Here is a 26,602-nt window from a genome sequence, read left to right as displayed (position 1 = left end):
GCAAAACCATGAAGTTATTTTTGTTCAAATATCTATGGCAAATTAGTAACAGTTTTAATAAATACTTAATTAAAAAAGAAAAAAGATTAATCTTTGTCCCCAGAATATGTGAATGAAGGGGTATAAGGAGCCTTTTTCAGTCCTCATCCCCAGCACTCTGCAGCAAGGGACAGAAACTATCACAATCCTTGCATTCCCTTCACTGCAGAAGACTTTGCACGACTAGTGGTGCAAGCCTTCACAACGGTGGCAAGACCCTGCACATACACTCTTGCAACAGCTAATGAAGCTGCTCTGTGAGGAGGGAGAGGCCTCCTACATTTTTCAAAAGACGGCACAACAGCTGCATTTCTTCTAGGGCAGCTCTACTGCCTATCAAGAGCAACAGCTTAATGCCACAATTTAACAGCTGACTTTTAGTAAAACTTTGTAAGAGCATTATAAACTCCACTGCAATGTAGCTATCTATAGGAGTACATATTACATTCACTTTATATCATAACTAATATTTATACTAAGTTAACCGGCCAGAACTCAGAAGTGTGTTTTATATTCTGAAAATGGTTACCTTTTCTTTGTTGTCTAATGAAGAAGAGAGTCTGGGACTTGAAGCTGAACGCATAACACCTGTAGAGTCCTTTTCTTTCAGAGCTTCTTTGGAAGCTGTAATCTCTGCAAGTGCCCCATAGCTGCCAGTCTTTCGAAGACCTAACCTCCAAGAGGCAGGAGATTCATCTTTTCTCTCTTCCTCTTTGGGAGAAACCTTGGTTGTTGAAGTTGGAAACTGTAAACAAAAAGACATCATTATGTTAAAGTCATTAACTTACACTAACGCTGGTATTTCATGCTTCTTAGGGATATTTCAAAATACTTCGCTATGTCCAGTTATCATACATATTTTTTGGTGGAGGAAGGGACAACCAATACATATTCATTTCCTGGGTAGGTTAATGACATAAGAAACAAATGGCTCAAAAAGAAAAACAACTTTTCTAAAAGTTAGTGTGAAAACCCTCCACACTTATAATACACACTGTGATAAAGAGATGCAAACAAACATTTACACACAATTGAAAACCATGCAACTCTGGTATCAACATTTTGATTAAATATGTTACGTTGCAACCTGAAACAAATCCTGTGCACACCAAAGCCTCACCATAGACTTTTCACCCTTATTGGGCACAAGAACAATGCCAGTTTTGCGCAAGCCCTGCCTCCATGATGCAGGATGTACTGACTCCGCCACAGGCATGATAGGAGGAATGAAATCATACTAAAGCCAATTAAGACAAGACACAAAGATGAAGAGTGAAAGAATGGAAATAGAGAAAAAGGAGCTTTTTGTTTTAAATCCACATACTTGATTCCTCATTCATGTACACTACTCTTCTTTGAAGCACAAAATATCGAAAAGCAACAAGACATTTCTAATATTTTGGTAAAAAGTTCCTATTAAATACACTAGACCATGTTGTGAAATGATAAATTTTGATACAAAAATGCATTTAGTTTCCACATACAAAAGGCAATGAAGCTTTCATATATAACAAAGATAATTACAACATTCTGATATTCCACATTTTGAGAAAGTATATCTGTTGTACTTTTCACACGGTAGACCCAAACATAAAACTTACCATATATAATGGCATAGAATAAGCTAAAATGACCAATGTATTCCAGTTTTTAATCATTTGTTCAATATACACTGTCAACTTGAAGTTATATTTAAAATGTTCTCCCTTTTATGTTACAAAAATACTTCAGATACCTGAAATCCAAGAATTCTGTGAAAGATGGAGGTCATACAGCTCAGACAGTTGTGTAATCACGAGGGACAATTTTAACAGAAACTAAAAGTCAGAGAAGCTGGAATGGTTGCCAGAGAAAGAGACTGAATATGTCCAAGGAGAAGGCGGCTTGGAATGATGGAAAGTTTGGAGCAGGCAGAGTGCAGAGGTGTTGGGATGGGGTATGAAGGCTGGACAAAGAGCAAATCAATCAAATGGCCACAGTGTGAACAATGCACACATCACTATGCTGACTGAAAATCCACCTAACAGTAGCCTATCCAATCAACTGGTTGGTAAAATGCAGTTGAGCACAGCTATGAAACTAGCAATTATTGTTGGTCAGTGAAAAGCCTATATTTCACAGTGCCTGATCTTTCCACCTTAGTCAATACCGACCCATTTTTTGCTCTTTGCATCTCTCTACATTTCAGAGATCAAAAGGGCCATGTCTTTCCAGCCCTACAGGGCACACAAATGATGTGCAACTCTATTCATCAGCCAGCAGCACACACTTTGCAAATATGTCATCATCTCACTGAATCCAGCCTTCATCAACTAAAGGAATAAGATACCAAAGGCAGTTAATGATCATGGGTCCCTGACTGCAGCACAAGAAAGAGGATTAAGCAAGAGTGACTTGGCATCTGAGTGTGACCTTTTACTAATACCTTTGGTCAGAACATATATATATACATTCAAAGATGCTCTCAATTCCACACAATATATTGGCCATTATGATTAGCGACCTACAACTATTTTTAACTCTAGTGTATTTTTTATTTCCTTTCTCCCCCTCTCGTAACAGAAGAATGTACTATACTGCACATATTGCTATGAAGGAAGATGACACAAGGAGTTGATGGGGGTCTTCAGAAATGAAACTAGACCAGCACCTTTCACATAACCACTCCACTTTAGAAGCAGAACCATTCCCCTCCAAACGTTGGAAGTTTAATTCTACTACATTGCAATACATAGTACTATCAGTTTGGTCATCCACCAGTTCAAATTTACTTTTATCAAAGCACTGATGGAATCTCAAAGGCTAAGCTAATTTCTTTTACCTACCAAAAGATAACATTGCATGAGAAACTGTGGCAATTTGTAGGATTCTCTATTTGAGCAGGTTTGAGGCTAGAACATACATTGCAAGTTGAATTATTGCACAAAATGGGATCTATTGTGCCTAAAGCACAGCCCTCAAACATCATGCTCCCTTCAAGAAGGGTCAGTGCCTGCTCATAAAGCCTAACTTCTTCAAATGCTCTCTAACGACCCACTTCTATCATTACACTTACAGGAAAATACTAACTGATACTGACTAGGTAGATAGCTCATAGGGATCCTTGAGATCTTGTTTGTTTATTCATAGCCCCTAATTATAACTTATTCAAAACCTTCTGACTGTGCATATAACTTTATAGCCATGGCTTGTATGTTATACTACACTATATAATCACACGTTTCCCACTTTTTTTTTTTAGCCTCACGATCCCTCCCCTAATCCTTTAGATTGTGTGACATATGCACTTGTTGTATTTCTTTTTTTAATTAGAACTAATTTAAGTTCTTTGGGTAGGAAAGGCCTTTCATTATGTGTTTGTACAGCCTAAAACAAAGGAACCCCTTATTAGCTCCTCTTGGCCATACTGTAATACAAACATCATACACATCCACTTTGAAAAGGCTACTGCAGCACAAGTTCCTCACAGTCCTTGAAAAAGGTGCTGAGCTCGAGGGTCCTTGTGCCTTCCCCCATCCTGAGCACTCTCTTGGAGCGTCCAGAGTATCTCAATTCTTAATATGCTTTGAGACACTAGCCTGAAGATGTATCACTAACTTAATACAATCGTTGAAGCCTCCTAGAAGTTCTGGCCATTAAGTTTTGAGAGACCAAACTCACAGAGGCTCCGAAAGAGAGCTAACAACCCACAGAGATTGGCTTCTCCTCCCATGCTGTGTTGGGCCCTCTTGCAACTAGGATGAGTTTGATGTGCAGAAGTTGCCTACCCCACACACGCCATGGCACTCAATTCTATGGTGTCTTCCTGAGAAGCACTGCAGAATAAGGATTTGAAAGTGGGGCAGAAATGCTGAATCCACTAATAACTTCCCCATCAATGCAGCCAGTGTACAAGCAGTGCAGATGCTAGAGCTATAGCAGCCTGAGGGTAGAAATCTTCCTTCATTTAAGTCTAGGAAAAGCTCTCCGACACATGACCCAACTACACTGGGGTCAGGATTGGGGCCACAGCAGTTTATACTTCCTGTTTCAGGCTTCTCTTTGCAACTCCTATGGATTAAAGCTAGTGGAATCCTTTTAAGAGTGCTTGGACTCTTGAGACTCTAATCCAGTAAAGACTGCTTTTCTCTTTCCTTGAAGAGCACAAGACACATGGGAAAAGAGCCTGAAAATAAGAGTGAGTCAAATAGATCAATCGATCGATAGAGAGAGACAGACAGACTGACAGACACAACTTTAGAGTTTAACACACTCAAATACCAGTCATATGCAGGGACAGACTCTTCAGAAATTACTATCTTTAGATAAACTTCTCTAGTTTTCGCAAAAAGAAAGGAGTACTTGTGGCACCTTAGAGACTAACCAATTTATTTGAGCATAAGCTTTTGTGAGCAACAGCTCACTTCAACGATGAAGTGAGCTGTAGCTCACAAAAGCTTATGCTCAAATAAATTGGTTAGTCTCTAAGGTGCCACAAGTACTCCTTTCTTTTTGCGAATACAGACTAACATGGCTGCTACTCTGAAACTTCTCTAGTTTTGCTAGTGAGAAAAATGGTGGCCAAAACACTAGTCCAGACATCCACACAAACAGTGAACATAGGCCAGAGGAAGTCAATTCCACATGTCTCAAAAACCCCTGATACCGTCACACTGAAAATATCATCCTTCAAATAATTATGTCAAATGATCATACTTAAGTTCCTTTTCAAGGCTCTCCCCTATCATGCCTACTCTTAATCTAGCAGACATATACTAATATGCATACAATAAAATAAGTATATTGTTAAATTTAACCTTTTTGCTAGCTGTGACCAAGTCATGGCCACTCTACCAATATGTTTTACCCTTTCCCATTTAACATCTATCTCATTATATGCCTCTCTTTAGATTGTGAACTCTTTGTGGCACGGGCAGTACATTCTTTTCTGTCTGGAAAATATCTGGCACACTGAACATGCTCTCATGAACTACTAATGCTAACACTAGATGCCATCCTCAGCTGCACAAGAAACAGGTTATTTTAACATAAATGCTGACTATTGATGTTTAAGACCATCTTGCTGTAGTAAATTTAAGACAGGATTTCAGGGAAAACAGAGGGTGAGACCATCAGCCCAGAGGCCACCCACTCCCCCTTACTCTGCATAGGAAGCATATTGTCCCTGCTGAGGTAAGTTACAACTGCCTTACATATTACTTCCAAATATGAAAAATGAATTAAGCAAATAGCTGGCCAGGTTAGCCTGTTGATGTATAATACAGAAACATGACTCTAGACTGACAAATGAACACCTTGGAATGTTCTATTTTGTTTAAAATTCACTTAAGAATATAAAACAGAAAATTCACCAAGTTAGTGCTGCTGTGTATTCTCCTACCAGGACAGGGCCCCAGGGAGAGATGGGATCCTCTATCCTTGTTTCAACAAACACTTAAAAAAAAAATTAAGAAAAACTTTTAAAATAAAATGTTGAAAGTCGTATCCCTACCATTTCAATGCAGAGTTCTTACCTGTACTTGTTTTTAAAATTAATTAATAAACAACATTCACTTCTCATGTCTATCATTCCAAAAGGACCAATGAGAGGGAACCACATATATACATGTATTGGAGGACAAAGTTCTGACCAGCTCATATTGCTGCAAATATAATTTCACACAAGTTCTGAGACAGCAGGGAAAGGTTTGGGTCCTTTGTGGGCCATCATATTACATTTCAAAAGTTTATGAGATGTCTCCTCTACCACTTGAGCCATTTTTAGAGAACTCCTTCCCAGAGTTCAAATGTTCAAACACATCCTTTCTGCTTTATAAATCTGTTATTTTTGTAACTGATGGAGTTTGGCGATAAACATAATCAAGACTGGCCAAGATTGAAAATGTAGTTATTTTAAAAGCTGCTTCACCATTTCAAAACTTTGTGACTACAAAAAGAAATATCCTTCATTTTATTTCAAATTCTTCTTTATTTGTCTGATATTGGCAACCTCAGATTTGCAAAGTGGAGGCAGAAGCAGCAGAGATATTTTGAGGTTTTCACTTCAGCTGCATGACTTTAGAACCCATTAACCCTGTGGAACTGGCACAGAAAACACAGCAGAAGCTGAAGAACCAACCACAGAATAGTCAAGATTTAAAATACTACATGGGAGTCCTCCCTCAACTATGGAGCAGTACTGACAAGAGACTGAAAGCTGCATGACAGAGGACCGGAGCAGATTTCTCCTCTCAAGTCCCTCCTCCAACAAGTCTAAAAATGCAACTTGTATGTCTAAAACAAAAAGTTAATTTCAAACACAATTTCCATTCTACCCATCTATCCAGGTTTATGAGTAGCTTAATTGATTCCAACACACACCACCTTGGATCTATCAACAATGAACACACATGGTCCCAATATGTATATACATTAAACACTAAATTAGGTTATTTGAAAAAGTGTTTTCAGTTAGATTACATATATGGAACATTAGTTAAAATTCCTGTCCTTTATTGGTTTATGATCATGTGTTAATTTTTTATTAAAATTGCTACTTGTTATTTCCATTGTTTCAGAAGAGTCCAAGTGTTCAGGAACGCAAATACTTGCTTTTCTATAAAACTACATATATGGCACAGTAAGTTACATACTTGAGGTTCTTGTTTACAGTCTCCTTGGTTTAGATATAAATAGAACAAGTTTCCCCCTCCCCATAAAAAGTAGAGTGGGTTTATAAATAAAAGATGTTTAACGGGGTGCTTTTTCTTGGACGATATTTTTTTGTTAAACAACTAAAATCCTTCAGGTATGTAACATACATGTAGAAGTCTCAGTAAAACATGATGAAACTCAATTTTGAAAATACTTAAAGCTGTAAGTTTTATAAAAATTGAAAGCAAATACTCTAAAGAATACAGAATATTCCACTATTCTTGGTGTATTATCTAAAACTCATTTAGTCAAGCCAATTCACATTTTTACACTAAAATCAACAGAGTTTATTCTTAGACAATAGAACTATCTAGAAACACAGATATAAAGAAATTTTATTTTGTTTTACCTTCTTAATGGGTGATGTAGGTGTCACTTGACCAGTGGTTATCGAAGATGCTGTCACAGCTACAGAAGCTGGTTGTGCACTGATGTTATTTGTATTATTAGTTACAGATGCCAAGGGTTTGGTTTTGTCTGCAAATAAAACATTTAAGATGGGTCATTTGTAAATTTATTGATTTCATATTTTATAGAAATCACATTTCTTCAGAATATTTAAAACCCTAGTTAAACCTTCCAACTAACATACGTTAATCATCCCATTTTCTGTTCTTCAGTGTTTACTTCTGTCCCCATCCATTTTATGTATCTCTTGGTCAAAAATAACAAGACCTTTTCCCATAGTCATTAGGTATACAGCACTGCCATTTACATTAGTCAGAATCACATGTTCTTTTGGGTTGCAGCTTCAGGCCCTAGTCATTTGCTGATGCCCCTCAAAAAAGTTAAGCTCTCAGATGCATGAAGAAAAAAAAAATCAGCCTACTTAGTTTTGGACAGTGTGAGTAACATAATCCTTGTTAGGTTTGGATTGTTTGCCTTCAGAAGGATTGTAACGGTTTATTCCTAGACTACAACATTCTTCTTTATCTTTATTAATAAAGGCCTCAATTCAGCAACGTATTCATGTATGTGTAACTTTACGCCTCTAATTAAGCACAAGTTGTCCTAATGGGACTAAAGATACACATGTGGTTAAGTACCTTGTACTGAGTAATATACTGCAATTCAGCAAATAAACAGAGATTCTGATTGAAAACTCTGAATCAGTTTTCGAAGATAATACAAGACTATTTACATAGTACAATGAGTGTACATTGCACTACAGTAAAACAGGTCCTTGCTTTAAAGAGGTCATAGTCTAAAGACAAAACAGGTATAATACAGTACAGCATAAATTACAATGGAACAATATTAATGTGTGGTTCTACCATGAAAAGTAATTAATTAAATAATTGGTACCTCCTGACTCCAACAATCTGCTCCCCATACAAATTCAGTGATATATGTTATTCACTACGTTTAAACTACTTTTAACTTCTATAAGCACCGAAGAGTAACCACAGACTTGGAGAGCAATTAATCAGTGAATTAACTTCCAATTGCAGAATCTTTATTGCTGGTGATTCATGTGGCAAAGTACCTGGCTTGGCTTCAGGTCAAATTTCCAAGCCTGGCACTTAGTAAAAACATATTTTAACTGGTAAAGTGAGCACATCTACAGGTTGGAGGGGTCTTGGTGTATGTGATATGGTGTGTATTTCATGAAAAGCTCCTTGCACACATAGGAAAAACATAAAAGAAGGTACAAACTCTGTATTCACTTGACAAAAAGATCAATTAGACAAGAAATATGGATTGTCCATGTGAACTGACAGAAGTATGGAAACAGATATAGGTGCAGTAGTTAAAGAGAGATTTATAAGTGAGGAGTACAGCCTTGAATCTAATGTGGAAGAAGAGAAGTAGCAGCACAGGAATTCAAGTATGGGGGAGGAGGGGCGAGATGGGAAGGAAAAGATAGAGCAGCATGACAACTTTTGAAATTATCTGAGGGAATGGCAGGCCTGCAAATAAAACTACACATTAATTATATGAGTGAGTATACATACTAAATTTAAAAATCAGGAGTCAAGTTACCCCAAAAATCATGAAACTTAAAAAATGAATAAACGTAAGGTTTTTATTTATTTTCTGGCTGGTTAGCCTTTACAGCATGAATTCTCATATTTAAGTTTTTTACACCCTCAACCCTTAGGGACAGAAACTTATCTTTAAAAAAAAGTAGAGATTCTCACAAAATCGATAGCCTCCAGGAGTTGAGGTTTTAAGAAAACACAGCAACTATCATATCACTTGTGATAAGTCACAGGAGTTTGCAACACTACATTTGTGTGGAAAAGCACTTTACATTATCCAGCTGGAATTTTCATTAAATTTCTGAGAATTTTCATTGTAAAGCTACATTAAGAGGAATAATGGGAAAAAAGGGACAGTGCAGTTGAAATTTAGAGATGCAGCTCTTCAGGGAAAAGCCTAACTTCTCTTGCTTGCCAAATAAAGTATGATAAAAGCCTTGTTTATATTAAAGAAAGTCCAAAGTTTACATGAAAATTAATTCTTGTGTCACAGTCAAATTTTCCTGGCACAAAACCGTCTACTAGTAATCAAGAGAACACAGTTAGAAAAGTCATGGAGTTCAGGAAACATTATAGCTAGCTCAGTGACTGAGGCATCACTGCATGATCAAAGGTGACTTAAGTTTAACAAACCTCAACCATTCTAGATGAGGGATGCAGGAATACCAAAGTGATGTTTGACTCTCTAAGTTTGAGAGTGGTTTTCCAGTATATCATTACACATCTATAGGAGACGATGGTCTAATTAAAACCTAAAAACTATGAAAATCTAGTAAGAATTTAGTTCTGGAGCTTATCCCATCCCAAAATTTCATTTATGGCAAATATTTATAACATTTTTATTGGTCCAGTGCTGAAATGTAGCTCAGGTGGATGAACCGTAAGAAGGCAGAATATTTTAAAATGAGCAGAGATGGCTGACAAGGATATTTTAATCATTTAAAAACGTTCAAGTCACTGTGTCCAAGCTCTGGTCTACAATGGTGGGGGCAGATCGATCTACGTTACGCAACTTCAGCTACGTATTTAGATCGACTTACCGTGGTGTCTTTACCACAGTGAGTCGACTGCTGCTGTGCCTGTACCTCTCGCAGCGCTAGAGTAGAGGAGTCGACAGGAGAGCGCTCAGGGATCGATTTTCTAGACTAGACGCGATAAATTGATCCCCGCTGGATCAATCGCTGCCCACCGATCCGGTGGGTGGTGCAGACATACCCCAAGAGATAGTTTTATAGGATTAAAATGATAATAGTCTAAAAATAGAAAACTAAGTAGTGCAACTATATATTAAGCATTTCTCTAGATAGTTTGATGCATGCCGCTAAATTAGGTAACAAATAATTTAACCCTCCACAGATTTCTTTCCAAATACTGTGTGATTTCTTGTTCCATTAGGCATTTGTTCTTTAGAATATAATGCACTTACAACTACAGTTGTGTCAAACATTTCTCTGTTGTTTTACATATTAAAAGCATTGCTGTATTAGTAATAGCTGTCTAAGACTGTCTAGCATCTTTTATATCATACAGAACACAAGTTTAAGCAATGTATTTACACATTCACCTAACACCACATGCAGGCGTAAAACACTGCATATACGTGGAGGCCCAGGTGGTGATTTAAGTACCACTGCTTATGTATGGTGACAGAGAAAAGCTCCCCATTTGATCTGCCTGCAGGGAAAAAGGGGCAGTTGGGAAAGCAGCTGGTAACTCCTCTGAAATTGCTTGATCACCCACATAGACTAACCAACTTCTCCTCTCCCCAACTCAAGGGGCAGTCCCTAGAGCAGCCACATGCAGATGGGAAGGTAGTTATCCAAACAGGCAACAACAGCATTGTTTTTCCAATATCAACATACATAGACAGAGACACAGGAGAGAAAGGTTGTACGGCGATTAGAGCTACTATGCAATTTGGTGGTGGCATGAGAAGAGGTGGCAAATTTTGATGGACATTTGGGGTGGGCTGGGTTTAGGAAGAGGATGCTAGAAAGCTGTGTGCTTCCCAATTCCCCTCCACCCCCGATACACACTATATTTGTGTTACTCTTTTAAATATTGTTACAGCCCTGTGTACTTGTACACATACGCACACGTGCACAAAATGTTGAACATTTGCTCCAATCTAGGAGTGTAAAGAGAAGTCTGAACAATGGCATCCAACTTAGATTTTTAAACAAGTCTGCTGTAGCACCAGTTTCTCTACAAATGAATCTAAACTCTTTTGAGTACTATTAATCTTGAGCTGAAGTTGTATGTGAAGCAGATGTTGAGCTACCACCAAAAATAATACTTTTTTAAACCCCATTTATTCCAGTATACTAATAATCAATCCGAAACACAGGTCTCTTTAATCTGTCAATATCTGAGACAGAATTATCCACTGCATTTGTCAGAGTCTGTTCCAAGATAACAGAACACATGAGGATGTTTTCTTTTCCAATACTTCATAATGTAAGGCATTAGGATGGTGAGCAAAGAACTCTACTCACAGAGGTCTTATTTCTGTCTTTTCCTTTGTTTCCTCCCTATTTCAAATCCTTTTTAGGTATGTTATTTGAGATCTCTGCTTCCTTGTATTCTTCTCTGATTAGCGATTTATAATCAGTATTTTTAATCAAATTACTGAATTAAGAGTTTCAATTCCAATCACTGCCATAAATACAAGAATATAGCTCATTGCAAAAAATTTCATATGAATTACATTTTGTGTTTATAAATGGGGATTTAGATTTAAACTTGTTTAAAAACTCTTAAAAATTTATTGACACTAGAAAGTGGCCATCAGGAAATGAAATGAAAAGTGGAATCAAGAAGCTACAATGATTAATTCCCGTTATCATATAAGCCCAGTATAGTGAGTTTAATTGAATCAACATCCTAAACCAAAGATACATTTCCAAAATTATTTACCTGTTTCAGCTTCAGATTCTGAGTCTTCTTCCTCATCCTCTTCACTTGAGCAGCTGGATTCATCCTTCTTTCCCTCTTCTTCCTCATCTGCTTTCTCTTGCTCCAGAGACTCAATACTAGATGCATTCTTTTCTTGCTCAATAATCAAAGTTTCTTTGCTGGAACCAAAAATATTAATTTTAAATAAAAAAATAGAATATCTATTCTTAACTTCAGTAAAACCAACCAGCCAAATAAGTACTTAGTATTTGTGAAAGTTTATGAAGTTATTTTCCTCACCAGGAACATCTTAATTATTTACTTACTTTTTAAATGGCTTTTGTGACTGATTATTATCCATGTTGGCTGTAGATTCAATTAAGGGAGATTTCTTTTCCTGTTTTTCACTATGAATCTTTAAGACATATAAAATGATGCAATTAAATTGATAGAATGGTATAAATTACACATATTTAATAAAAATGTTATTAAAAGATACCATCTTCTGCAGAATATAAGAAATCCTCTATTTTACAACACAGCACGCCCCAAACAAGCATTTGCCAAATAACTGTATACAGCATTTGCCTTGGGTAGTTAAATACAGTGAAAGCTTTGCCTAAAAAACATCACTTTTCCTTTCAAGATTTTCAGATCAACTTCACTGACCAAACAGAACAAGGAAGATGGCACAGAAGGGCAGTTAAGCACCTCAAGTCAAACCTGAAGGTTAATTCCATATACTAATCGGAATTAGTTATAGCTTGTATATAAACACACACGCACCATAATACATAGAGAGAGAGACAGCGCACACTCTCTAAAAAGCCTACCAGATTTTGCTTCTTTTGTAATTCTTCTAAATATCCTAGAATATCTTCATCTGCTACATCAAATGCTGTCTGACCCTGGTGTGGAAGGGAAAAATGTGATACATCATAATTATAAAGTAGGATTTAAAAAACAGATATCTAAACTCGTCACATGATCGTGTAATAAGACGTACAACTGTAAGTATGAGCTAGATCTCATCACAAAATTGGTAGCATTCCACCTGCCTAGCAGTGATTCAGCAGATTTTTGCAAATCCACTTCTACCTGAAGCGGAAATGAACAGGAAAATATACATGCTCAGAAAAGCATTTCTCCATGGGAAAAAAGATTTTATTGTAGTAGAATTTTAAATTCTGTAATGCCATGAACCCAGTTAAAAAAAAAAAAGTGTTTGAAAGACACTTATCTTACTCTGAGCCTGAATGGGTTTTAAACAGTTAAGAGAGTCATCCTAATAGCTGCTTGTTATATGGTGCTCAGGAAAGGTTGGGTGTGAGTAGGATGATCAGCTCAGTGATATATGGGGAATGGATGCCAATTTCATTTAGCTAAAGACATCTGCAACTTTCCACCTTCTCTGTATGTATGTGTATATATACATATATACACACACACCCCCCCTCTTCTTATTATATGTTCCATTCTATGCATCCAATAAAGTGGGCTGTAGCCAATGAAAGCTTATGCTCTAATAAATTGGTTAGTCTCTAAGGTGCCACAAATACTCCTGTTCTTTTTGCGGATACAGACTAACAGGTTGCTACTCTGAAACCTGCAACTTCCTAATTCTCATAGGTCCATGGATCATAAAGTTAAAAAAAATTATCTTGCACCATGTAAACAGATAAAAGCAGTGCAGGTAACACTGCCTATAGTTAAGGTTGCCTGACACTTTCCCTTATAAGAACCAGTTTTCAGTTGCCTATGAGTTTACAAACTTTAACCATTTGGGCTGAAATTTACTCTAAGTGTCTGCCTTAAGCTGAAAACTTTTGGAGAATTTCAGCATTTAGCTGCTCAGCTATTTCTTCAAACAAGATTGGGCGAAATGTTGTTTAGCCATGTTAAAAAGTTTCTTACAAACTGTTTAATTGAGAAACTAGTGCATAAATGCTTTGGAGCAAGGACTTGACATTTGACGGGGGATCACCTGGGTTTCAAGGATGTGCTGTTTGCTGTCCCCATAAAAATTCACCCAAATTTGGCCAAGCTCTGAGCCTCTGAAAAACTCAGTTCACACATGCTCAGTAGACAATTTTTAGAATTTGGCAGCTAAATTCTCTGAAAATTCTGTCTAATGAGCAGGTTTTTGTCCAGGGCCGTGAGGCTGAGAATTTTCTTACAATAGCTCCTTCTGTTATCCTTCATTCTGATGTTTTCTAACTTTTGAGTGCTTGACTTTGCAACCATAACATTCTTTCATGTATTTTTTATGTAATACTATTAACAATGTTATCTGAATTATCAGGTTACTTTTTTATTTTATTTCAGAGTAGCAGCCGTGTTAGTCTGTATTCGCAAAAAGAAAAGGAGTACATGTGCACCTTAGAGACTAACAAATTTATCTGAGCATAAGCTTTCGTGAGCTACAGCTCACTTCATACTGTTTCTACAATCTTCCCCAAGGCTGTCTGAAAAGATGCTGAGAGGGAAAGGAATTTTTTTTTCTGTTGTTCATAATATAAAACACTCCTTTTACTTTAAAATGAATATGTTTTCTTAAAATAGTTACTGTAAGTCTTAATATTAACTGATAAGGGGTATTTTGGTAAAAATAATCTTATACCTAAATTTCTTAATCTCAAATGTTCTCTCATATCTGATGTTGTCCTTTTGAATTAATGGTTTTCAAACTACAGTAATATACTTTAGGGGTATTATGGATTAATGATCCTCCTTTGGTTTCATGCTTCACAACCATCAAGGCATGTCATTAGATTGTAAGACACACCCTTAGTCACTTATATAACCTTGCAGGGGCACCTTCTTTTTAAAAAGGGCATAGCTCAAGGTAATATTTACATCAAGTGAATCATTTTTAAATTTTTTGGTAATAAGCAATTTTAATAAAAATATAAAAGCTATGAAGCATTTTTTCTCTCCAGATAATCTGTATCTGAGACGTGTTCTGACTCATCTCGTCTAAAAAAACCAGTTAAAATGAACACCTGTCAGTCTGTTGTTGTTCACTGCAGAAAAGGAATTTTTCAGAGAGAAATTGACCAAACATAGTAATGATGCCCTGATCAGCTCTGCCAGGAGTCTCTCTGGTACAAATTTACAGAATGCCAAAAGCTCATTCTTTAGGAAGACATTCTCTGTAACAGTAACATGCTGCAAGTCAATCAAAGCCAGCTCTGCTTATGCTCAATGTAACTGCAGAGCTATAGTCTTTTAGATGTAATGCTGACTATTTAATATTGTGAACAGTTCATGATCCTGCCATCCTGTAGTGACAAACAGTTGTTCCAATATGAATAATAGTAGTTGAGGAAACTGGATTCAACTATTATTCTGATTTTGCAACAGCTATTTTTTCAAAATGAAAACCCATTTCCCCCCTCTAACCAAAAACCAAAACATTCATTACTATTAGAGTTTCTCCCTACTTACTGTAGCTTTAGCAGGGCATAACTACTCTGCTTTAATTTTGCCTGTTGTAAAATAGTGGTAGTAATACTTACGTACCTCATAGCAATGGTGTATGCAATTTTACGTTGAAAACTACTCTATCAAATAAACAAAGCTCAGCTAGCCAGTGGTTACTGCTAGGATCTAAAACAGGCCACAACTGTCACGGATTACAGTAGATTCAGAAACTGAAGTAGGTTTACTTTTGCCCATCCTCTTGTCTACGGATTTTATTGTGTTGCACATTTATCCATTTTGCTGGAAGAAGTTTTATTAAAAAAAACAAAACACCCCATATGTCCTATAAATCCCCTACAAAGCACACCACAGGCAACCAACACTTGTTAGCTGATAGCCCTGTATTCTTTTTTCACATTAGTTTTTAAAAATCAGAAATAAAACACTGTTTGGTTGTCCACCCCAACCAAGAGAATATGTAAATATATTCAGTTTTAAAACTCACAATCTGATTCCTATAAAATATGCATTCACGCAAACAGATTATGAACAAATAAACAAATAGATAAATATGCAGATTTAAGCCTGTCTTCACTAAGTAAATCTGTTGGTTGGTTGGAATGCCACCATCTTGCAATGTCTTGCATCCACACAAAACAGTCATTGCAACTACTGGTTGCATCAGGGAGTTACAGTGCACAAGATTCCATCTTCAGGTCTGGCTAAACTGGTGCGGACTTCAACAATTCCCTTTCTCCAGCCCACAGGAATACCTGAAAGGCACCAATACACACTGTCCTCCTCAAGTCGTCCCATTATCCATTGATTTGTACTTGGAACCAAAGGCCCCTGTTTCCAACAACAGTGCTCTGAAACTACATGAAGTCCCAGATGCACTGGTAGAAACCACAGCAAGCTGGGCAGATACAGCAAAGCTACGCCAAAAACAGTATAGTTGCAGATGCACTTAAGTGTGGCAAAGTAAGGACAACGACTAACTCCTTTCAAGCAAACAACGTGTGACCAACTGTTTCCTCCTTGCTTGGCGTAAACACATCCTGTTTGTACCGGACAAATGACCCAAATTATGTTTTGGTACAAAAATCAGCAATTAAAAAATCAGCAGTGTTGGCATTTAAAAATGATCATAACAGCTTCAGATTTAACAGCTCATTAAGATAAAGGAGAGGAGTTCATACTTGTCTTTATTGTTTCAATCAGACTGGTAGCCAAATAAAGACAACTATGCACCCATTTACATTGTGAAGGCTATTTTAAGCAAACCCAAGACTGGAAAGGGTTCTCTCTCTTCGATACAGCTTAGATGTGTGCTGCACAACTGTAAGCCAGGCAACATGTGGTCCCCTATGCTTCCTACAACCCAGTTGTCATCATTCAGTTTCTGTGGAATCTTTTGGGTGTGTGCCTGCAGCCTCCAAGCAGTGTCAGTTTACAGACAAAAAGCCTGAAATAGTCACTTTCAGAGTGTAAACTGCACCATTTATCTCAATGACATTAACTCTGAAACTGAACCATTTATATATTAGAACTGTAAACACACTTCTTGCTGATCATTTTAGCAAAAATATCCAGCATAGCTAAATATCAAACATTAAAGATGCAGAAGACCTATTAGTTTGTGTGTATAATCCATGTCCCCCAGCTGCTCTGCAATGGCAAGAATGGATTCTGGGTGGCTCCAACGAGAGGGGAAAGGGGAGTGCATCTAAACATAATATATAGTATATTCAGTAGAGGCTGACTAGGGAAGCTTGTGGGAGTTCATTCTGCAGCTTACTCATTTCGGCAGCTGACAAATAATTTCAGATTCTCAAAAGCGTTCAGCATACCACATGGATTTAGGGGTGGGAGGATGTAAGAAATGTAGGGTACAGTCTCAACCTGCAGCCACAAGCCTCTATATGGAAAACTTCAATGAAAAGACCTTCTCCAACTTTTTAAAAGAAGTGTCCAAGGGTGAAAAAAGGCTTAGATGACTACCTACACTGAATGAAACAAGACAACTTCAAGAATTTGGGGGGGGAGGTGGGGGCAGAAGAGGACTGTTCATACTGTCTGCAAACACATTTTTCACTGGATCCTGATAAAGCTTAGATCAAATTCAGCTACATTTGATTGACTCATCTCTGTTTTGTGAAGGAAACTTAAAGCTTACCAAATGGAAATTTAAAGCTTGACAAGTGCCCATAAGTAACAAGGCTACAGTATTTGTGAAAATCCCTATGGAAGTCCTTACACAAAGCTATTCTATCAGGAGCGTGTTAAGAGATAACATGTTGATCTGGGTCACAATTTGCTTGACCACTTCAAAGATAAAAGCAGGCCAGAAAGCTGATTTCAGAGAAGTAGTTGTATAACTTTCTGTTGATGTACTCCCTCACCTGGAACCATCATCTGTGGGCTCTACACTTACAGCACTCTACAAATAAAAGTTTTCCATAATCACTAAAATATTCAATGTACATTTATATGCAAAGTAAGGCCAACGTTTTCAAGCCTGTCTGCCTAATGTAAAACACCCAAGTAAATGTTTGATTTTCAAGAACTATTGATATAGGCTTATTTTCCTCAAGTAAAATGACTTTGCAATAAAAGTATTTGTTGAAATGCCTTCAATCCACACACAGTCCATCATGCCAAATATCTGAAGCTAGGCACCTAAATAAAAGTGCCTTGGTCCTCAGTAGCTGCTCAGCACCCACAACTCAGATTAATTTCAAATGAGCTGTGGGTACTCAGCATCTCTGAAAGCCAAGCCACTGATTGGGTATTTTGCAAAGTTACAGATGGAATCTCTCAGCTGCACAGGTAAGCCCATGTCTCCAGCCACCACTGCTCAGCTTCTCTTGTCTGCCTCTCCTCCGTCCTTTCTTGCCTCAGTTTGACTAAAAATATCCAAGTTTCCTCTGGGACAGTTCTCCAGAATACCACCACCACCACGTGCACCTCCAGTCCACAAAAAAGTCTAAGGACCCACTTGGTAAATGAACTAAGTTTCAGGGGCAAATTTAAGAACATACATTAATAGAGCTCAGTTAAATCAATTTCTGACTTTCTGATGCAACTGAAATATGTTGTCTGAGTACAGTGTTATCTTCTGGTTTTCAGTGGTTCTGTGCGTATTTATAAAGGAGCAGAAAGTTTTTTAAAAGGCAAGTTCATCCTTCTTAATGTTTTGACTCTCTAAGTCTAACCTAAACTTCTGGGCATAAAGTCTGATTTTTGAGATAAACTACAATGTTTACCCTTAAGTGGTTTCCTTCTCATATAAATTATAGATATTTACAAACTTAGTTCTAGTTTAAGTTTTATGCCTAAAAACTTCTTAAATGATTTTTTAAAAAATTAAGGAAGGGCTTGGTGAATGAATCCCCATACACCTTAAAAGATGTGCAGGAAAATTCACATGCACTACAGGCACTGAAGAGTAGAAGTGGTTCAGGGTCCAGGTAGAACAAGGGAAGCAACCATAGCCTCAGGCCCTATGGACCTGCAACAACAATTTCAGTCCTTGCAAAGCTTATAAACTTCAAGGAATGTTTGGATTTTGGGGGAAGAAGGTCCGCTGCAGAGTTAAGGAAGTCCACAGTTCCTAAGCTCTGCCCAACAGAAGAGCTGAGAACCTGCAGCAAGAAAGCATGAAGCTACAGATTGATACATCATTTAGTAAGCCCAAAGCTGTCTGCTATGTTTCCCAAGTACACAAAAGCAGCACACAGTGTTAACACTTCAGTGCACATAATACAAGAAGAAATTGCTTTTAATAGTTAATTTTGCCATCCCGCAGCCCAATGCTAATCAAAGACACCAGCATTCACCTAGGTGAAACATATTAAAGCCAATCTGGGGTTCAAGCAAAGCTGCTGAGTTATGATGAACCAAAAAAAGTTAAGAAAATGTCCAGGAAGTAAGAAACTGAGTAACATTAGATAACAAAAATTGAAAGGCCTTATTTTATTTAATCCTAAACATTCAGAAAAATTCTACCACAGCATAGGTTCTCACTAGTTTTATTTCAAATTTAATTTTCAAAGAAAAATAGTAGAGCATATGGGGCAATTGTTGAAAACTCAGTACAAAGTTGAGTCAGCCATCTACAAGTCAATTTAGAAAACAAAAAATTAAAAAAAAAATCTGAACACACAAACATGCTGGTTCTCGCAAAACATGCATTACAGAAAGTGCCATGTACAGGAATGGCACATTATTACTACTGTTCTTACCCTGGCTTCTAAAGTCACTTTAGAGATCAGAACTTTGCATCTTGACAAGGATTACATAAAAATCCTACCACTTTGTTGACAGTCTCCGTATCACACAGGTTTTCCACTAAAATTCGACATGCTTCTTCTTTACCCCAGTGAGCAGCAGCATGAAGTGGTGTCCAGCCATCATAATCTTTAATATTTACATCATAGCCAGCCTGTATTAAAAGCCTAAAGGAATTAGAAGAATTAGATCTAGAATACCACTGACAGTAATAATTAAACTGCCACTAAGTGATAAATTATTTTAAACAGTTTTAAATTTTTCTTGCCTTCAATTCACTTCTCACACACAGAGGTAATGGTAAGTCTATGTTAAAAGTAACACTCAATTAAAAAAAATAAATCATATCTTCCCAAGAAATATTTTCAATCTTATCATTACTATTCCCAGGATTACTACAACAAAGAAATTCAGAAGTTTGTTTTTCCAGTCTGTTTTGTCCACATGCATTTAACATTTTATATATCATCAGACAGTTCTCCCTCTTGGCGAGAGTCTTTTACACAGGAACAGGGGACAGAAGCGCTTTTTTTAATTAGGACAATATGACTGTAAAAGCTCAAAAATTATCAGACACACCTTGTTACAGGTAAACTACCTGAAACTATTTTTGAATTAATTTTTTGAGCTGATGTCATTCATCCCTTTAAGATCACACATGGCTAGTGCTGTGGCAGAATAGTGCTTAGATGAATCAGTGAAGCTCTTCTCAGAGAGTGCGGGACCTCTCAAATCAACAATGTCCCATCCGATGAAGTGAGCTGGAGCTCACGAAAGCTTATGGTCTAATAAATTTGTTAGTCTCTAAGCTGCCACAAGTACTCCTTTTCTTCCTTCAGCTTAAGTTCAGCATCACTGATTTCATAGTTCAAGAACCAAAAACAATCAGCCAGTACTTCCCAGAATGATTCCTTAGGAATATGGGTGTGAGAGTCTGTGTGTGAGCAAGTGCAAGAGAGATCATATACACCACAAGATTAACGAAAGTGTCAAGTGTTCTAACAGTAGCATCTTCCAACGATTCAACTTTTAAATGGATCGATGCAGAGACACGGTCTAGCTGTTGAAGAACCATTCGTTTGTACACACGAGGAAGGGTATAAATGTATCATAAACCTGCGAAAGGTAGTTAGCATATTTGGAGAAAAAAAATAATTATTTATCCAACATAATTTCCATAAATAATGGCTCTTAAAAAACAAGGCTGGCAAACACTATTTGGCTGCAGATATCAAGGTATTACCTGAACAAAAACCTCTTTTTTTTCCTATTGAAAGTATATTAGGGTTTTTTCCTAAAGCAACATTTAACAATCCATGTTGGGAGTGTAGGATGGGGGAGAATATTTAGTTGCAAAGTACTCTGAGTTAATAATTTAGTTAAGATTACATGGCATTTAAGTAAGCTAACAAACAAGAATATTTGGCAGGTATACACTTTGAGTCTGCATACTAAATATATATTTTTATCAACCAGAAGATCAACTGTTCATGTGTAGAGATATCTTAATATAAGTCATGGTTCCAAAATTATGCACATAGCATAGAATCTTCTTACTGCAAAGAAGTCTAATATAAGGGCATGTCTACATGGAGAAACTGGCACAACTACAACAGTGTAATTATGTCACTGTTCTGGAATGAAAAGTGATTTTTTCAGTATAGTTTATATTGTTCTGCTATACGAAAAAAATCACTTATTTCAGAATGGACTGTCCCCAATGGGGAGTTATAACAGCATAGATATCACAATACAGTTATACTGCTATAGTTCTGCAGGTCAATTTCCCTACGTAGACAAGGCTTTACAATGTCAGAAGTAGTGAAGTTTATTCATTGAGGGACACTCATTTATGTTCACTTTAAGGTACCTTACTGCTCTGCCAGTGCAGGAGCAGTAAAGTACATTTATACTCACTTTAAGGCCAATTTACATTGCCAGAGTGGTGCATAAGCCACCTTAGTGAAAACCAGGGCCTAGGCATTTTCATTACAATTAAAGAGAAGGGATTTCACTTCCTTTCAGAATAGGTATGTCAGAGGTAGACAGATCAATGGTACAAAATATAAGCAGCTAGGTTCTTGGAGAGTCCTCTTCATGCATTTCAAAACTATAAATTTACAGAATATATACTGTAGTCTCAATGGACAGCAGAAATTTTAAATTTAAAAGTAGTCAATTAGTAACTTTAAGAAAAACAAACTCCAAAGCCCTGTGAATACACAATTCACCTTGGTGCATAAAGCAGATATTTCAAACACCCTAAAAACAGGGACTTGCATTAGGGATTCACTATCTGTCAAGTTTTAATTAAATGAATACAAAATCTCAAATTCATGTTGTCATTCACATTTCTATTTAAAAAATATTGATAAGGCATGTGAACTAACTGCTTTCCTTATGATAAAAATATTGATGTCTTTTTTTTTTTTTAACCTGAATCTGTTTTATCTTATCCTCTAGGACTATACAATATTTATTTTATTCCATATATTTTCTTCAAGATTTCTAAAACTATTGGTCCCAAAATGAGATCTGTATATTTCTGAACACAAGATGAGCTTAAAATATAAATCCATACAGGTGACTTTAAATTTTATTAAAATATGTAGAATCTGTTTGGCCCACACAAATGTTGTGCTTAGGTTTATGTGGCCATCCTGTATAATAAGATTGGGCACCACTGAATTAGAGGATAAGAGAAGTCTGAATGTTTGCAAGAAAAAAATTGAGTTCTTTTGATAATGATACATCTTTTAAAGCCTTTCCCTAAGTAATCCTTCAAGTTTTGGAATAAAATTACTAATTTTCTTCTCTCAAACCTGGATAGCTTTAGTCTGGACTACTTTTACTGCATAAAAAGAGCACAGTAAATGATGGTTTTAAACAAGGTGTATTATCCCAAAGATTACCTGCATTAAAGAAAGGTATCCTTTCTCCTTAATATATTAAGTCAAAATATACTTCAGAAATATGGATATTTTTGCCTTAGTGACATTGAGGATTCAAATTCAGTATGTACAATACTGTTAAGTTTTGAATAACTCAAGTAAAGTTCATGACACTATGTAAAGTTTCAACATTAGTTGAAAACAGGAAACATAACTGTGAGAAACAGGTAATTCTAAAGATCACAAGGTTCCAGGATGCAATCCAAAAACTTTCAATCATATTAAGGCCAAGTTATTTTACACTAACATCTGGACAAGCTTGGAGACATGGAAAAAAATCTACCATTTAGAAATAATACTTACTTTAAAACTTCTGTATACCCTTTAGCAGCAGCTACATGAAGTGCTGTACCTCCAGATTTTGCATGCCTGACATCGTTTATACGGCCACTGTTAAGCCACTGTCTTGCATCTCTAAGCATTATCCGTTCTTCTTCTTTTCTAGCTGCCTCTATATCAACCCCTAATTGAAAAAAAGAATAGTTTCATTTCAAACATAAGGTCATCATTAAATGATAATTCCTGCACATTCCTTGCATGTGGCAATAAAAACAACACTGGCTAAACAATATCATTGATGTGTTGGGGGAAATGTTAAATGGATCTTTTAAAATAAACCCTGAGAAAGTGTGGGCACATCCATTTTGTATTTTTTACATGCAAATCCTCTAGGATGATTTTCAGAGACCGACTAAAAACTGGTCTTTTAACTTTATTATTAATTTACATGGGGAGTGTAAATTAATGACTAGTAGTGGTCACTATTAAATAGAAAAAGATTAAGGATTAATTTTGTCAAGCTATCATACTACTACATCTCAAATAATGTAACGTTATTTCCTAAATCATGCCGCTTGTGATAAAGGTTGAAAAAACAAGGTGAGGGGGTGGCTAAGGGGTTTCAATTATGTGTGCAAAGACAAGCAATGGCTGCTGAAAAGTGTGTTTCCCGTAATTAAGACATTTTTAGAGTTATTGCTGTTTTCCAGAGAACCTTCGTTAAAAGTAGTTTCTAGCGTCTTTGTGAAATAATGATTTTTACCCTGGCAATCTAGCCTTGGAAAAAAATTTGCAGGATAAACAGCAAGAGTATATCATGAACTTTTACCTCAGAATTCTCAGAATACAAGTTTTACCAAAGACTGTATGTAGCATCTCTTATAGAAAACAGTTGGTAGTACTTTATAAGGAAGGGCAGACAAGAAAGAGCAATAAAAGTTCAACAAAGCGATTTAAGTAGAGTATAAAAAGCGTATAAAGTTGATAAAACGATGCTGAAGTGTTAACGTGAGAATGTTACCAATCTCTTCTACAGCATTTTTCACAAATAGATGTCAAAGCACTTTACAAAGGAGGCCAGTATCATACTCCCCATGTAAATAGGAAGCACACAGCACAAGCATTTTAATTGACTAGCTACAGTAAGGGGAGTATAGAAAACTATAACAGTGAACAGGAAAGAGATGGGGGCTGTAGCTAAGCAAGTCTGCTATTTATGCTGAATGGGAGAACTGGACTCGAGGATAGCTGAGAGCAATACACAGGGAAAAACAGTTTGAGGAAGTGTGGTTATCAAAAGCTCAAATCAAAATTGGTTGACCTGTAACAGAGAACTTGGGCTGTTTGAGCTAAAACAGTACACAATAATGAAAAAAAGAAAAAGAATACTACTCCATGTCTAAATCCAAACTGCATAGGGATTTTACATGGATTGAATGTAATTACCCAAATACAGGACACCAAAGTTAAACATCTGTTTTTGCAAAAATCGCCATGTGGCTTTTAATGACCACAAGTGGACAACATGGTAATTTGTTTTATGACAGTATATATGGCAACATGCTGTTTTCTATACCTCATTCTCTAACAATCTACAATGTGTTTCAAAAAGCATTTCAGCAACACAGTTTTCTCTTTGCTTTCATCCTGCAGTGAAGTTATGTTAAATTTGATATTTCCATGGCAACAAATATGGAAATCAAGTTTTAACTTAATTGCAGAATCATGTTGAAAGAGATAATGGGTTGAAAAAGATTCTTGTTTGAATGAGAAGTCTTTGATGACACCAATATTAAGAGTATTTTTATTAATACTTTATAAAAGGCTAACAAATTACAGATGTTGCTGACAGGAATAGCGTGTGTTATAAATGATTATAAACACATCAGTAGAACGTATTATAGATCATTTATAAGGAGCCTACTGAACTTTTGGACATAATTAATTATTGACTAAAACACCAAAGATTTATTAATCCTTTATAAAAGAATGCTGAACATAAAGTCTGGTCAAAACCACAATAATACATAACTCAAAAGGTTCACAGAAAACCTACTTAGCCAAGAAGCTAAAATTTACAGGCTGTGTGTACATACAAGAGACAGTGCCGTGGTGGGAAGTTTAGAATGCCTCCATTTCTGAAAGAAGTTGGGGGGAGGGAAAAGGAAATAAAGGACATCCTGTATATACCACCAGACCCAGGGTGGACTGATTTAAAACAAAACGATTTAAATCAGCAAACACGAAACATTGGTTTAAATCATCAATTTTAATCATATTTTGCATTTGTACTTTTTAGTTATTGTCCTAAAGAAAGGCTGATTGCCACTGGCTGGGAACCATTAACACATGTTGACTTGCAACTAAATATAGCCCTTTTATGGTATTTCCTTTTGCTAATCAAGAGGATACACTATGGACATGTCGACATGTACAGCACTGCAGCAGCATCAATTATCCCTGGGGAATTCCACACCACTGCATGTGTGCAGAATTCATGTCCCCCGCAGATTTCTATGCTTCTCCGCAGAAAAGTGACTTTCTGACAGGGATGCAAAGGGAAGCTGCAAGAGCAGTCACGCACCACTCCCTAGCAGTGCAGGTACAACGTTTCAGGCATCCAGAGCAGACAGCGGAGAGGTATATCACCAAAGGGCTGGAGATACCCCAGCCAGTGGCTCCTACCATGAGCCAGGATCAGCTGCTAACTCCTGGCTGGGCTGGAGGCAGGAAGGGACGGGACTTTCCTCTTCCCCTGCAAGGAGTGGCTGGGCTGTGTCAGACCCGCTACCAGAAACCTCCCCAAGCTACAAGAAACTCAGCATCCTCCCCTGCTTCCTGTCCCCATCACTCCTCAGCTGTGGTGGGAGGGGGACTATATGGAAAGCTGCTTCCCCATCCACCCAACCCCTGTACATCCAGACCTCCCATGCCAAGGCACCCCTGCCAAGCCGTATCTGGTAATCCAGAACTCCCCTAGCCCTCCATACCCAAACCCCTCCCCCTGCATCTGGAGCCCCCTGCACCCAGACCACCTCCCCCACTGAGCTACCTGCACTCAACCCCCCACCCTGATGCACCACCCCCTGCACCACCCTGAGCCCCACATCCAGACCCCCATGCTGACCACCAACTAGCTGCACCCAGAGCCCCCCTCCCAAGCCCCACTTCCCCAGGACCGAGACCTCTCTGCTGATCCCCAACAACCTTTACCTGGAAGCCCCTGCAGAGTCCCATTGCCCCTGTACCTGGAACCCCCCAATGAACCTCTGTGCATCCAGACCCCTCCCCCCCACCTAGACCCCTCACTGAGCTGCCTGCACCCAGACTGTCCCACAAAGAATTCCTCTCACCCAACACCTGAATCCTCCCTCCCCTGCACTGAGCCCCTCATACTGCCGATGTAGAGGCTATGTCTACACTACATTTATATACATTTATTTAAGCAATTATATAATTTAACTTTTTACTAAATTAAATTTTTACTTGTGGTTTGTGGCAAGCTCTATTTGGATGGAAATTCAAATTCAATTTAAAAGCACAGTGTTGTAACCTTTTTTATTAAATAAAACTACCTTAAGTGTGTTGAATACTTAAGAAAAAAGTTTATCAAAACATGTTTGATATTTAGAACTAATGGATTTATTAAACAAAGGAAGTAGTATCTATAGTTAGTGAACTGAACTGATTGTTTCTGGTCACCTGTCCTTCAAGATTTTAGAAATAGTTCATCTACCAGAAAAGACTACTGCTTTCAAAAGCTGGTCTAGTATTGCAACCAACTCTGGTTCCAAGTGCTTAAGAACTGACTTCTAAGACCTTGATTAAAACTGGGCAGCAAACATGTACTTCTTAACGTTATTAAAATCATTTAAATTAAATATACAAAAATAGACTATAAATAAGTTTAGGTCTTAACATAGCTTGCCAATTCCAACTTGAATGTAAAAAGATTTTTTTTAAAAAATACAAGTCTGTATTTAAATAAACAAACCCAATATAAATAAAAAATCCATTTTTATTTATTTATAAATCATTTATTTTTATCCA

General features: G+C 37.1%; 1 protein-coding gene across 2 annotated transcripts in view; it reads right to left on the bottom strand.

Annotated features, from left to right (window-relative positions):
- The window catches only part of PPP1R12A (protein phosphatase 1 regulatory subunit 12A), a 208,000-nt gene that overhangs the window by 62,989 nt on the left and 118,409 nt on the right, over positions 1-26,602 (bottom strand). For both annotated transcript variants that reach the window (XM_037885953.2, XM_037885960.2), the window contains exons 4-10: positions 22,577-22,736; positions 19,345-19,489; positions 12,443-12,517; positions 11,936-12,024; positions 11,631-11,788; positions 7,082-7,209; positions 569-784 (exon numbers count right to left, since the gene is read on the bottom strand). In XM_037885953.2, coding sequence (XP_037741881.1) covers positions 569-784; positions 7,082-7,209; positions 11,631-11,788; positions 11,936-12,024; positions 12,443-12,517; positions 19,345-19,489; positions 22,577-22,736 — 971 coding nt within the window. The remainder of the gene's footprint in view (positions 1-568; positions 785-7,081; positions 7,210-11,630; positions 11,789-11,935; positions 12,025-12,442; positions 12,518-19,344; positions 19,490-22,576; positions 22,737-26,602) is intronic.

Source organism: Chelonia mydas, chromosome 1, assembly GCF_015237465.2.
Source record: "Chelonia mydas isolate rCheMyd1 chromosome 1, rCheMyd1.pri.v2, whole genome shotgun sequence".
In the NCBI taxonomy this organism is placed as follows: Eukaryota; Metazoa; Chordata; order Testudines; family Cheloniidae; genus Chelonia; species Chelonia mydas.
Note: the sequence above shows the minus strand (reverse complement) of the source record. Positions and strands in the feature narration are given on the sequence as shown.